The sequence below is a fragment of the Aythya ferina genome (genome assembly GCF_964211825.1).
Source record: "Aythya ferina genome assembly, chromosome: 1".
NCBI classification, from domain to species: domain Eukaryota; kingdom Metazoa; phylum Chordata; class Aves; order Anseriformes; family Anatidae; genus Aythya; species Aythya ferina.
The window spans coordinates 1060937-1075771 of NC_140296.1; the positions used below are offsets into that span (position 1 = coordinate 1060937).

The window sequence follows — 14835 nt, forward strand, 5'->3', positions numbered from 1 at the left end:
GCTCTCCGGGGACCCAGGGTGGGCGCAGGGGGGACCAGGCACGTTGCAGCCCCTTCTGCTGACCCCGGCTCGGAGCCGGCCCCGCCGCAGGAGGAAGCCCAGCCAAGAGGCTGTCTCCGAGGAGCGGGATGGATGGCTCCTACCTACACCTCCCCTCTATATATAGAGCTGCGGAGGCGAGCACCATGTGATACCTTGCACAGACAAGTGATTAATCGCGGAGTCATTTGCAAACAACTTAATAAATTCCCGACACCGCCGGCGTGCCGGCACGTGAGGGCGATTTCTGGGCCCTCCCCAGCCGCAGGCTGTGACCCGGTGCTGCTGCACGGAGCCCTTGGCACGCTCCAGGCTCGTGCTGCTTCCACAAGTGGCCCCGGCCCGGGCTGGGTGCCAGGGGTCCCTGGGGTGCCGCCGTGCCACCCTCTGCCACACAGCAGAGCAGGTACCGGCGGTGCCAGGAGCAGCAGTGACTTTGTGCGCACCCACAAAGGGATCGGGGGCTGCTGGTGGGCAGGGGCTGCTCCGAGGGTCTGAGCCTCTCCTCCTGCTGGCCCTGCGCTGCTGGGGATCGAGGTTTGGCCCCTCGGTGAGCAGGCAGAGAGCGCAGAGCCGCTGTGGGTGTGTTTGAACACGAGTATTTGCTTTCCCCAGCGATGCCACCCCCTCCCCGCGGGCTGTGTGGTGGCTCAGAGCCCTGTGCGAGCCTGTCCCTGGTCCCCCTGAAATATCCCTGAGTGCCTCCCAGCAGCCTGGACTGGTGCATGCTGCCCGTGTGAGGGCTGGAGGTGCAAGGGCTGGAGGTGGGAGGGCTGAAGGTACAAGGGCTGGAGGTGCAAGGGCTGGAGGTGCAAGGGCTGGAGTGCAAGGGTTGGAGGTGTGAGGGCTGGAGGTGCAAGGGCTGGAGGTGCAAGGGCTGGAGGTGCAAGGGCTGGAGTGCAAGGGTTGGAGGTGCAAAATCTGGAAGTGCAAGGGCTGGAGGTGCAAGGTCTGGAGATGCTAGGGCTGGAGGTACAAGGGTTGGAGTGCAAGAGTTGGAAATGCAAGGGCTGGAGGTGCAAGGTCTGAAGGTGCAAGGTCTGAAGGTGTGAGGGCTGGAGGTACAAGGGCTGGAGGTGCAAGGGCTGGAGGTGTGAGGTCTGGAGGTACAGGGGCTGGATGTGCAAAGGCTGGAGTGCAAGGGCTAGAGGTGCAACGGCTGGGCGTGCAAGGGCTGGAGGTGTGAGATCTGGAGGTGCAAGGGCTGGAGGTGCAAGGGCTGGAGGTGCAAAATCTGAAAGGACAAGGGCTAGAGGTGCAACAGCTGGAGGTGCAAGGGCTGGAGGTGCAAAATCTGGATGTGCAAGGTCTGAAGGTGCAAGGTCTGAAGGTGTGAGGGCTGGAGGTGCAAGGGCTGGAAGTGCAAGGGCTGGAGGTGCAAAATCTGAAAGTACAAGGGCTGGAGGTGCAAGGGCTGGAGGTGTGAGGGCTGGAGGTGCAAGATCTGGAAGTACAAGAGCTGGAGGTGCAAAGACTGGAGGTACAAGGTCTGGAAGTGTGAGATCTGGAGGTTCAAGGGCTGGAGGTGCAAGGGCTAGAGGTGCAAAATCTGGAAGTACAAGGGCTGGAGGTGTGAGGGCTGGAGGTGTGAGCAGGAGGAGGGGGCCACCCTGCCCGTGGGCGCTGCTGCCTGGGCGCAGGGGGAGGCCGCTGCCGCCCCCGTGGCGGTGCCTGGGCGAGCGGCTCTGCGCTGGGTGTGCGGGAGGGGATCCATCGCCCGCGGTGCTGCTGCTGCTTGCCAAGTTATGTAAAGTGCCTGGCACCTCCCTGGCATGCAGCAGGCACGCAGCACCTCCGAGCTGGCCGGCCCTGAAGGTCCCCGGGGACTGGGGAGGCGCGGTGCAAACGCACCAAGAGCGGCCACCTCTGCGCCCCTTGACCTTCCCCTCGGGGGGCTCCCCAAATCCACACTCCTGGCCCTGGCACGGAGCTGAGAGGGATGGGGGCAGTGCAGGGAGCCCAGGTGCCTGCTGCGGTGCTGCAGCTGCCCCAGGACACCCGTGGGGGGCCGTCCCCTGTGCCCCCGTGCCAGCACGGCCGTGCCCACGGCGCGCACCGGCACGGGGACCCGCACCCCGTCCCCACGTCCCGCCGAGCGGCCGCTTTTCTCCCCAACATGGTAATGAACTCCGCGGCTTATCAGCTCCCAGATTTAATAGAGGCACAGCCACACTCCAGCAGACTTTAAAACAGTCATTATTTCATCAGCAGCCCCATTAAACTGTCACGGGCTTTGCTGTGCGCTCTCTCAGATTTTTTTTTTTTTCGTTCTCTCCCTCCCGCCTTTTCTCCATCACCAGTTTTTTGTTTTTTTTTTTTTTTCACCCCAGCAGCACAGAGCATGGGGACGCTGCCTTCCTCCCCTGGAGCAGCACGGCCTCGTTGGGACCCTGCTGCAGCCAAGGGGTCGGGAAGGATGGAGCACTGCTCCCCCCTGTGCCCACCCTCAGCTTACCCATCAGTAAAATGGGCTCGGCGTGGGCTTCCCAACTGGGGCTGCTCCATGGGGAGGAAGAAACTTCCTGCAGATGCAAACTCCAGCCCCGTTTTTTGGGATCCTCACCCCGCTGACCCCACGGAGAGGGGCAGCAGGGTGGTGGTGGGAAGGGGAGCAGGGCGTAAAGAGACGGAGCAGGGAGAGCCCCCCCCCCCCTTTTTTTTTCAACCTTTCCTCAATCCACGCGCTCCCCACCCCCTTCCCACGCTCGCCTCCTCCCTCTCCATCAGCCGCCTACACGCTGCTCCTGGCGTAATGGGGAAAATAAAGGAAATTTCAGAAAATAAATGCGTGCCGAGCAGGCGTGGCGCTGGGGAGAAGGGGCTGCAGAGTTGGGGTGACCCCAGGAAATGCCTCTGCTGGGTTGGCCTGGGTTACACGGGGTGCTGGCGGTGCTGGGGGCTTGGTGCTGAGCCCCCCGGAGTGAGGGGCTCGGGTGGGCACCAGGGGCTCTGCGCCAGGCAGCTGGGGAGGATGGATGAGGACGTGTGGGGTGGGGAAAGTTTCTGGGCGAGGAGACAAGCCCAAGGACAGCCGGTGGTGGAGGTGGTGGATTAAACCCGAGAATTAAATTTTCTCCCCTGAAAAAAAAACCACCCCAGGGCCACTCCGTGAGGCTGCTGCTGCTGCTCCCTGCTCTGCCCTCGTTTCGGCACAGCCCCGGGTGCGCCCGTGTGGGCACCGGGCTCCTCTTCGCCCACCCGCCTTTGTCGCGCTGTCTGCGAGGAGGAGCTCGCCTCGTCTCTCTCCATTAAGCTGACAGCAATTTCCATTTATTTAAAAATAACAGAGCTTTCAATCTCCCCGCGGGCATCGCCTCCCGCCCCAGCCGCCTCGCAGCCACGCTGGCAGCACCGAGAGGGGCCCCGATGTGTCCCCGCAGTTTGGGTGACATCCCGGCGCTGCAACGTGGCACTCGCCATGGGCAGAAGGGTGAGCTGGTGGCCCAAGGAGGGTGATGTGGGATGGGGACAGCCAAAGGGATCCCCCCTGGAGCTCTGCATCCCTCCTCGCTGCAGCCCCGAGCCCTCCCCCTGTAGCAGAACGCGGTGCCGGCGCTCTCCCGAGGGCAGAGGCTTGGAGAAGAAGTAAATCATAAAGCAGAACGAGGGAAGGGGAGAATCGTTTGGAAGAGAACAAATGACAAACCGAAACCTGGGGCATAAATCAGCTTCCCTCTCGACGCCAGCTCAGGAGAAGGAAGCGCCCGGGCTCCTGCCTGGCCACTGCTCCTCCGGCTGCGGGGCGTTTCGGGGGGGAATCGTACCCAGGAGCTGATGGGGGCTTGGTGGGGACACCCCCACGGACACCCTGATCCAGGCACACAGATGGATACACACCCGTGTGTGCGCACACATGCACAATTTACCAATTCCCATGTGGATGTTGGGTGCAGGATGCACAAGCAGGACACGTGCTCGTGCGCTCTGCATCCAAAACGTGTGCGCACACTCGAGCGCATGCACACACTCGGGCACGTGCACGTGCACACAGACACACGGATAAACAAGCGCCCAGGTGTGCAGCAGCCCCATGCACACGCAGGCTGGGAACAGACTCAAATCTCCACGGTTGTCACCGCCAGGATAAACTCAGCCTGCCTCCTTGCTTTTGACACAAAGAGGTGTCGCCAGCCACCGTCACACGGCGCCTCCAGACCTCGAACCCAAGGCGAAAGAAAGAAAGAAAAAGAAAAAAGAGGAAAAGCTAAAAAAGCCGAGGGACTTAATCATAAAAAAAAAAGCCCAGCTCTTTGAGGAGAATCACGTTAAATTGGCTATTTATCTGCGCAGCATCCCGCCAGGAGGTTTCCATGGCTACCTGCGAGCCCTCGCCGCCCGCTGCCGGGGCGGTGGCGTGCCAGCCCCATGTGCCGCGTGTCCCCAACGGGCCCACCGGTGCCAGACCCCGTGCTGCAGCACCTGTTGCTGTGGCACTTTGCAAACTTGCGTGGATTTAGCCCTGCGTGGCGAGGAGAGGAGGCGGCGGGCGCAGGGTGCTGGGGTGGCCGGGCCCTGGGTGGGTTTGGGAACATGCTGGGGTGGCTGGGGAGGTGTTGGGGTCACCTGGGTGGCCGGGTGGGTTTGGGGAGCTGCCACGGGGTGCAACAAGGGGATGGAGGCTGGGATGGCTGCAGGAGGCAGTGGGGAGCACTGGGAGGGTTTGGGGAGGGTGCGCAGCCCCCATGTGCTGGCACTGCTGCGGTGGGGACCTCGTTCCTCTTGGTTCGGGGGACACCGATGTCCCTGTCCCTGTGTCCAGACAGCCCTGATCACTTCCACGCTGCCACTGCCCTGCTGGGGAGGGAGAGCTGAGCACCAGCTCTCAGCGAGGGCAGAAAATCCGATCCACAACCCGTGTGGGATCCTCCAGGGATGCTTGGGGACGCCAGGTCCCTTCTGTCCCCGCAGGCACCGAGTCCCCCTGCCACCACTCGAGATCTCAGCCCTGTTTTATCCCCACCACAAGGAGCCCCCGAGCATGGCAGGGAGCAGGACTGTCACCGCAGGGTGCCACCCTCACCGCCACCCCCCCAGCGAGGACATTCCTCCCAGGCAGCCCGTCTGGCTGCCGCCGTCTCCCGTTTGGCTCCTTCCCATGGCAGCACCTGGTGGTTCTTCCAAACAGAGCAAAATAAAGGAGTAAAAAGGCTTTGGTTTGCTTTCTGTTTGGGAAACGCAGATGGAGTGCCCTGAGCTCTGCCAGCCTTGGTTTCAGAGCCGTGCACCACCCTTTGGGGACATTTCTGGCTGTTTTGGGGGCAGCCGTGGGAACGACGCATCAGGAGGGAACACCCCTGGATCCTGCAGAATCCAAGCCCTGATCCCAGCTCTTTGCAGCTGCAAACACCAGATTTTGTGCCTCATCCCCAAAAAAAACATCCCCGATGCCTGTGCAGCCCCCAACCCACGGGACTCTTCCCCCCGGGGGCGCAGTGCCTGTCCCTGGTGTGGGGCGTGGGGGTCAGCGATGCGCTCGTAGGGCGACACGCCGATGCTGTGCGGCGCTGCGTGCAGCACGGCGCCTCGGCAGCGCCTGACAAAAGCCCCCGCCGCTGCCTGGCATTGATTTTCTGCAACCCATCACTGCCTTTCCGCACAGCTAATCCCTGCCTGCTCCCCTCCCCTCCGGGGGAGGCAGCCCCTGCGCGCAGAGGAGGCGGTTGGTAACGCTGATAATTTTCCACGGCCCTGCGTCTGGCTGGGCACGCTGCTGATTTCTCTTGATTTTTCTTTCTTTATTATTATTTTTTTTTCCATGTCTTGTTTCTTTCCCATGGGCCTTTTTATCCCCAGTTTTCTCCCCAAAGATGGAGAGGTGCGGAGGGTGCTGAGCACCAGGAGCCGAACACGAGGCCCCTGGGTGCTGCTGCGGTGGCACCAGGGGTGCCGGTGTCCCCCGGCGGAGGTGTCCCCGGGGACCAAATCTCTGCAGGGACCGTCCCATGAGTGTCCCAGGGGACAGATGCCACCACCCCTCAGCTCGTGGCCCACTGCCAGCCCTGGGTAAGGGTTTGCTGTGAAGTCTCAGCACGATGAAGCCCGCGGGTCCCCGTCTGCGCCGCGCAGCTCGGCTGACAGATGTGAGCAGGCAGGGCGAGCTGGGGGGGCTGCGGGGCAGAGCTCACTGACAAACGCGGGATGTGGCCCCAGGAGATGGGACCAGCCACCCTTCTGCTGCTCCTGCCGGCTCCAGGCTGTGCTGGGGGGGGATGCTGGGACCCAGCTGGAGATAGCAGTGCTGTAAATCCATCCCCAAATCCATGGGGGATGGGAAGAGATTTCCCATCTCTATTCTCATTCCATTCCCAGCCCCATTTCATCCCATCCCATCCCATCCCATCCCATCCCCATCCCATCCCCATCCCATCCCATCCCCATCCCCATCCCATCCCCATCCCCATCCCATCCCATCCCATCCCCATCCCCATCCCATCCCATCCCATCCCATCCCCACCCCACTCCCCCCTGTGTGGGGCAGAGGGACACCTCCTACACCAGAATTCAGATTTTTTCCCCAAAAATGTGCCTTCTTCCTTCCTCCTACAACCAGGAGGACCCATCCTTGGCTGCCCTTCTCCAGCCCCAAACCCAAGGCAGCTTTTGGGGTTCTCCAGCCCCTAGCTGGGGGGCCGGGACAGGCGGTGGCAAACGCAGCTCGCCCTTCCCCACCACGCTGCTTTAATTTCCCCTCCCTATCTGCTGCCAGCATCTTTTCATTAGCAGGAGCTGCAGGCTGCTGCGTGCCTCTCATCACCACCGGAGGGGGGGTGGCAGGCCACCAGCAGCCCCCCAGGGCCACCCAAAATGTCCCCCCTGAATGGGACCCCCCAGCCGGTGCCGGGTGAGGACCGGGGGTGCTTTTCCCTGCCCCATTTTTATCAGATTTCCCCCACCTGCCGGCGCATGAAATCGTCTTCCTGATCATTGAGGATTTCTTTCCTTTTATTTTTTTATTTTTTTTCTTTTTTTTTTCTTTTTTTTTTTTTTTTGAGAACAGCTTGTACCGACCTTGTGATGAAAACAACGCTCCAGGTTCCTCTGGGTGTTGTTTTCTGTTCTTTTTTTCCGTTCCCGTGATAAATGTCACCGAAAAATGGGAAAGCTTTTCTTCATTTCATCCTTTCCTTCCCTCCCTGAAAGGCTCCTCGGCTTGCTGGGTGTGCTGGGAAAAAAAAAAACAAAAAAAAACAACAAAAAAAAAAAAACAAAAAACAGTGGAAAAAATCGGATGGGGGGGGGAAAAGAAAAGGGTTGCTGAAGTGGGACTTTCTTTCAGATTTTTCTGCTGGTGAGACAAGAACAGTGCTGCGCTCGGGGGGAATCCAGCTGGTGATGGCACGATGCGTTTTGAGGGAAAAGTGCAGCTTTTCCCTGCTGGAAGCAAGCTCCGATGGGGACGTCCCCGAGCAGTGGGACCCCCCCCCAAAGTGTGACCGTGTTGTGGCCACGTCCCCATCCCCGTGGGGCCGCATCCAGCAGTGAGCACGGGGTGTTCACTTACACCCTGGTGCCCCCCGGGCCCATCTGAGCACACCGGGGGCTCAGCAAGGGTCGAAATTCTGCCCAGCACCAAAATCCGTGGAAGCAAACGGAGATACAGGGCGGAGAGGTCCCCAGACACCAGCCCCATCCTTGTGGGTCACCTCCCAGCCCCTTGCCAGACGCACACAGCCCCCAGCACAAGAGCATGGAGAGGTCCAAAAAGGGCCCCCACCTCCTCTCCGATGCCCTGAAAGCTTCTTTCGGGGTGCGTGCACACCCAGGGGAACTCCAGAAGCAGGCGTAAAGGAAACCTGGGGGCTGGAAACCCCCTGAACCCGTGCTCCTCGGGGGAGAAGCAGGCTTCGAGGAGCAAATTGCTCTCTCCAGGTCTGCGTCTCCGCGAGCCCTTTGTGGGGAAGGTATTCGCCGAGCAAATTGCTTTGTATCAGCAAATACATCTTAGACGAGCGGCGGAATGGGTATCCTGGCACAATGAGCACTCGAGGACAATGCGCAGCTATTCAGAACTCAGAAAAAAATAATAATAATAAAAAAATAAATAAAATTCAATACCGCAGCTAAGGAGGCTCGGCAGAAGTGGAAAGCAAGGCTGGTTGGATACGCACGGCACAAAAATATCGCTGCCGGGGCACGGGGCTGCAGCGGTGCCTTCGGAACACCGGCAGCGCTCGGGCTTCTTGGCAATAAATGAAGATGTGCAGCTCGTGGCAGCACCAGGAGCACGGGCTGCTGTCTGCTTGGCCAGAGGGGTTTTAGGCAAATCTAGAACAGAATCTTGTGGAGGAGCAGGAGTGGTTTGTGCAGGGACCCCTGTGCCGCCCAGGGACCCTCTGCCTCCAGCCCAGCGCCCCCAGAGTGAGGCAGGAGCTTGGGGCAGGGTGCAGGAGGGAGCCAGCATGGTGCTGGGGCATGGTGCTGGGGGAAAAGGACCATCCTCCACATCCAGGAGCTTCTTCAAGACCACAGGGGGTGGTGGGGTTGGAGAGGGACCCCTGGAGGAGATCTGGTCCAGCCCCTTCCCCAGCAGGGCCCCGCGGAGCCGCTCGCCCAGCCCCAAGTCCTGGCGGCTGCTGGAGACCCCGTGGAGGAGCCCCCACAACTTCTTGGGGCATTTTTTTTTTGTGTGATGTCCTGGGAGCCCGGTGTCAGCCGGGTGGGCTCAGGGAAACATGTGGAGGTGGGGAAAAAGGTCTCAGAGCTGGCCGAGTGTCCAAAGGATCAGGGAGCAACCAGCTGGGGAGGCACCCCGGCAGCTCCAGGCTGCGCGCTGCAGACAAGCACAGCGAGGTGCTGATTTAGGTAATTCAGACAAAAGAGGTAAATGCAGAAATTTCACAGCTGAGAGCGGTTGACACAGCAGCTGGGATCCCTGAGGCACAAGGAAATTCCCCGTGTTCAACGCAGGACACGAATTCCCCCAGGAAAACTCGGAGGAACTCATCTCAGAGCCGCTGGCTTCTTGCACCCTTGGGTGCGCGAGGTCGGTGGCTGCTTTGCTGCTACTGCTGCTCCCAAAGCATCCCAAAACACAGCTGGAGCTGCTTAGGTGGGTCCCAGAGAGCAGGAGAGCACTGAGAGAGCAAATGCCCTGAGGGGTGGCCGAGGGAGCTGGGCTTGGCCGTCCTGCAGCAGTGGTGGTGTCAGGGGTCCAGCAGAGCCCGCTGGTGCCTCCAGGTTGTCACTGCACCTAGGATGGAGCCAGGATTCTCCAAAAGTGCGTGGCAGGAGGACGAGCAGGACCAGCTGGAGGCAGGGACGTTCAGACTGGGTGCGTGGAGAAGCTCTCCCACCGCCGAGTGGCCCAAAGGTGTGCCAAACCTGCAGCAATGCCCCGCGGCTCGTTCGTGGCTGGTGGCACGTGGCCGTGCAAAAATCCCAGCTGGGGCAGGACTCGGGGAGAGGAGGCAGGAGCTGGGCTGGCTGCACGCAGCCACGGCAGGCACAGACGGGAGCGAGCGGCGGTGCCGGCACGGCGCCTGCACGGGCACCTCCGAAATGCGCGCGGGGAACGCACCCACGGCAGCTTTTACGCACGCAGAGCCTCGTGGTTGTGCCAGCAGGGCAGGAACCTGGGAATGCTTGCAAACACCGAGGGAGTTGATTGCAGGAATCCTTGCCTTCCCCTCCTGTGCCCGAAGGCAGCCGCTTTGGGAGGCGCCGGATCGACAGCATCGGAGAGGAGCGGGGCCACGGGGACGTGTGTGGCAGGAGGGAAGCTCCATGGGGTGCAGAGGTGATACCAGAGAGATCTGAGCACTGCGAGTCTCCTCCGTGGTGGTGGGGAGCAGCAGCAGAGGTCAAGACCTCTTTGCTTGAGAGCAGTAGAGAAACCTGCTAAAAAAACTCTTTAAAACGTGCCACGGGCTTTTGGTGACAAAGCTTGGTGATTCAGGATCCTCTGCCTTCAGCGTCCTGTTTTTGTGGCATCCATCAGGAGCTCACATCCTCCTGAGCTCTGTGCGATGTCTCTGGCCCTGGCTGGGAACCTGGAGCCCTCCCATGCTCAGAAATCCCCAAATCCCCCCAGTCCTCGGGGCTGGAGCACGGGTCCAGCCCTCCCCTACGCTGCTGGGTGCTTCCAGACGAGAAGAGCGAGCAGGGAATTAGCTGGGAGTGATTGGAAAAAAAAAGAAAGGAACATTTCTAATGGAATGCATCAAAATATTTTAGAAGAAGTGGAAGCGTTTCATCAGGCTATTTAAATTTCTCAGCATTTCTGAGACTCCAGGGGCTGCTGAGAGGAGGAGATCCGTCTCCTAGCGAGTGAGCCCGGGAGCTCGCGCTGCCGTTTGCAGAAGGACTATCGTAAGCTGCTTGGATACCGGGCTAAGTTTTCTCTAGAGGAGAAAATAGTACAGACCTACATGTAGCAGGGAAAAAAAAAAAAAAAAAAATCAGCTTTAAAAGCACCGGGAATCACATTTTGGGTAGGAGAGGCAGGCGGCACCACGCTGGCTGCACGGAGGGGCTGAGGGGGTGAGGAGCAGGCTGGGCGCATCGCGGTGGGCGCGGGTGGGTGCCGAGGTCTGTGCCACATGTTTGGGTCAGGAGGCTCCGCGTCCTCCCCACCCGAAGCTGCTCTCATCGTGTGATCAGCACCAGGCGTTGATTCCACTTGGGAATGAGACGGGCTGGGGATAAACAAGCATGGGAACCGGCTGTTCTGGGGAAGAGGGGACTCCCCGTGGATGTTTTCTTGCCAAGGCGATGTGGGAAGGCCGGCTCTGACACTCAGGGGTCAGCAGGCTCGGCGCCACGCTGCTGGTGCAGGGGTTGCAAGCTGCACCCACGCTGCTCCATCCCTGCTGCAGGGCTCACGGGCACGGCACGCCGCATCTTCCAGGGCATCCTGAGCTCTCTAGAAAGTCCCCAAGAAATAAGAGCAAAGAGCGAGGCCGTGCCATTCCTCCTGCCTCATCCACACCTCCGCCAGAGCCCAGAGATGGAGACAAATGGAAAGGCTGCATTAATAACAGCGCTAAGTGCAAGCGTGCCGTGACAGCCTGCTGAACCAGCCCGTGCCAAAATGAGAGCCCTTTTTCCCCCCAAAGATCCAGGCTGGTGGGAGAAAATCGAATAACAACAAGATGGAAAAAAACAAAAAAAAACGAGCAGGAGGGACAAATGAACCCAGCAGGTCAGAGGATGGCCGTGAGAGCCGGCGGCACCAGGAGGGGCAGGAGCTCGTGCGCTCCAGCCGAGGGGAGATTTGTTGCCCGAAAAATCTGGGGCAGCCACAGCACGGGTGTGGGTGGCAGCGTGCTGCCAGGAGTGTGTTTTTTACGCCCCAAAGCCAGAATTGGCAGGGCTCAGGCAGCAGCCAGAGGATGCCCCAGCACTGAGTCACGGCTGGGGAATCCAGCAGGGCAGGTACGGCCCCAGGGGCACCCCGCTGCCTGCACCGTGGCTTTGTCCCCATGGCAGGCACCATGGTGTGGGGAGAAGATGGGTGAGTGGTGATGGTTTCCAACCCCTGGGGCTCAAAGTAGAGCCCCCTTCAAGGAGCGTGGGATGAGCTCCGAAAGCCTCATTGAGCCCAGGCAGAAAATAAAAACCTGGGGCTGGTCGTTGAACCTGTGGCTTGGAGTGGAAGGAGATAAAGGGTGAGGTTAAAGCAAAAGGATGGTCCTTTATAATGCCACGTCAGCACGGGATCCGCTCTCAACTCCTAGGATAAAATTTGGGCAAGTCATCATGGGTCTGGGCCTCAGTTTCCCCCTCCGGCCAATGCAGGCAGTGAATCTTGTCTGATTTCCTCAGCGCGCTGCTTACGGCTCTAGACCACGGGGATATTAATCCTGGCGAATTTGACAGGGACTGAAGTGATTTGAGTGCTAATCTCTTAATATCTATTGCTGTTCCTCGTCCCAGCTGAGCAGTTCATGCTGGAGCCTGGAACTGGCAGCGTTTTCACCCTCCCCCTGAGAAAGAGACCCTGGAGGAACGGAGATCCACAGGGCTGGTGAAGAGTGACAGGAGCAGGTCCTTTTTTGAGAAAAAAATCCCTCACGTGAAGATGTCCCCATACCTGCAGGGATGCTCCTGGGTTCTCCAGGGTGGCACAAAACTGGCCGTTCTGGGCCAAACCAGAGGCTCATCGCCCCTCTTTGCTGGTGGCCAAGTGCAGGTGCCATAGGGAGGGAGGTGGAAGAGCAAGGCAGGGATAGCCAAAATTTTCCTGAGCACTCTCCTGCCCAACCATTCGGTGCTGGGCAGCCCGTGCCAGGGCTCCGGCACCCGAGGTGCTGATGGTTGCTGGATGTTAAATCTGGGCTGCACTCGCTCCCTCATGCCCACCCTGGAGCCAGGAGCTGTGGGGTTTTGCAGCAGGCAGAGCTCGCTCTGACCCCAATCCCGTGTAGGATGCCCTTCCCTGGGGTCCCTCCTCGGAGCACAGCATCTGACTGCACAACCTGTGCCCTTCCCACCTCTGGCACCCCGCACCCTGGGTGACCACGCACTCCGACAGCCCCCCGGGCACAGCGAGGCCCAAGGCAGGAGACCCCGGTGAGGCTGTGGTCCCCCTGTTGGGGGACAGCCCTGCTTGATGTCCCGAGGGACAACACGGCGGCACCTCCAGCCCAGCCAAGAGAGGCTCTGGTGGGGCTTGGTGCTGCACACACGCAAAGGGCTGTGCGCTCAGCAGGGTTCCCAGAGGGGAGCTGTGCTAATTCGGGAGGTGACGGCACGGAGCGGTGCTGCAGGCACCTGGGAAGCTCTGGTTTTGCTGCTGCATCCCAGCACAGGGTGTGGGCCGGGGCCCAGGGCAGGTCCAGGCTGGGAACCCACCCAGCTGGGGTGGCCGAGGGCTCCAGGCTCCATCCTCTCCTGGCTCCAGGTCCGATTTCCCCGGCTGAGCACCACGGAGCCGTGCCAACGCAGCACTCAGCATCCCACAGCCCGACCAGTGGGCAGGACCAGCACATCCCAGCATCACCCTGGTGCTACCGGAGCACCCTGTGGGACCACCGACACCCCTTGACGCCCCCCAACCCCTCCAGACCCTCAGGACCAGCACTGCCCAGAGCCTCTCCCCGCTCTCACCACCCCAAACCAGCACCCTGCCCATGGCTCTGGCGCTGCCCAGACCCACCCCATTCCCCCGGGGGCACCGGGGGACGGCGGCACGGCTGGGGAACGGGGAGGGTCTGCGCGCCCCTACCAGACAAAGGCTGCGGCCGCAGGGAGCGGCGCGGCGCAGCGGGCGCGGCCGGGCGCGGCGTTCGGCGGCCGGGCGCAGGGGGCAGGTGCGGAGCCCATCGGGGCCTCCGCCGGAGCTCCTCGGCCCCCGCCCAGCCCCGCGGAGCCGTCAATCAGCTCCCCCCACCTCCCTTTTCTCCCCCCCCTTTTCTCCTTTTTTTTTTTTTTTCTTTTTTTTTTTTTTTTTTCCTCCTTCCTCCCCCACCCGCGCGCCTCGGCGCGCTGCAGCGGGCTCGGTGACAGCCTCGCCGAGGGGCTCCGCTGCCAGCCAGCGCCGAGCAGGGCGCAGAGGAGGCTCCTCGCTGCTCGCAGCCCCCGCCGAGCCCCCCCCCACCGCCGCCTCCCCCCTGGCAGGGCTGCCGAAGCATGCGGAGCCATGGGGCAGGGCTGCGGACACTCCATCCTCTGCCGGAGCCAGCCGTACCAGGCGGCCGCGTCTGACCTGTGAGTCCCCCTCTTGTCGCCACCGGGCGTGGGGGGGACCGAGCTGGGACGGGGGGGGATGCTCCGGGACGAGGGGGATGCTCTGGAACCGGGGGGATGCTCTGGGATGGGAGGGATGCTCTGGAACGGGGGGGATGCTCTAGGACGAGGGGGATGCTCTGGAACCGGGGGGATGCTCTGGGATGGGGGGGATGCTCTGGGATGGGGGGGGATGCTCTGGAACGGGGGGGATGCTCCAGGACGAGGGGGATGCTCGAGGAGGGGTCCTCCGTGGGGCTGTGGGGTGAGGGAGCAGTGGCTGCGTGGGGATGGGGAGAGGGGAGGCAGGGCAAAAGTTCTCCCTGCATGACAGCTGGAGGGGAGGGGGCACAAAAGGGCCCTGACCCCCCCCCTGTTGCCCCCCTGGTGTTCGCCCAGGGCTGGTGGGGATTGAAAGCTGCGTGCCAGAGGGCCGCCGTGCTTGGCATCCCTGTGTTTCGGGAGCCACGCTCGCCCCCCACCACGTTTTCCTGGGGGGGTGGAAGGCTGCGGGCCCTGCGGCGGGCTGGGGGGGGCACGGCCAGGCACCGGGTGCCTCGGTGAGGCGCGGGGTCAGGCCTCTGAAACGTGGTTCCCACAGCTCCACGCAGGGCAGGGCGGCCACCCCCGCACACCCACCCCCGCAACAGGTCCGGGGGTCCGGGTGCCGCTGCCCCTCCCTGCGTGCAGCGGGGTGGGGAGGGGGCTGCGGGGCTCGGCGGGGCTCCCGCTCCACCGGCACGGGCAGCGGGGGCTGCGCGCACGAGCGTGGGGTGACCTTGCTGAGGGATGACAGTGCTCCCTGCAAGCGGGGAAGGGTGATGCTCCGGAGAAGCCCACGTGGGGAATTTGGGGCTGAGCTGGCTAACGGGAAGCACGCGGTGAATTCCCAGCACCCCGGGGGTGCTCTGCTGGGGGGTGGCGGAGACCCCCCGGCGCTGCGTGCGCGCCTGCTGCGCTCACCAGGCTCCGGCTAGCAGGCTGTGCACAGGAGGTTTGCAGGATGGGGGTGCCCTGCCTCTGAGTGTGGGGAGATTTGGGGTGCTCCCCATCCCTTTGGATCCTGCCCTGCCCCAGGGGTGAGCTGAGCCAGCGGGGAAGGGACGAGGGCAGAGGGGGAGAGGAGGAAGG

At 61.8% G+C, this 14835-nt stretch overlaps 1 protein-coding gene across 1 annotated transcript in view; it reads left to right on the forward strand.

Annotated features, from left to right (window-relative positions):
* Positions 1–13564: 13564 nt before the first annotated feature.
* The window catches only part of PDE2A (phosphodiesterase 2A), a 48841-nt gene continuing 47570 nt past the window's right edge, over positions 13565–14835 (forward strand). Inside the window, exon 1 of the mRNA XM_084494221.1 lies at positions 13565–13686. Coding sequence (XP_084350347.1) covers positions 13619–13686 — 68 coding nt within the window. The 5' untranslated portion in view covers positions 13565–13618. The remainder of the gene's footprint in view (positions 13687–14835) is intronic.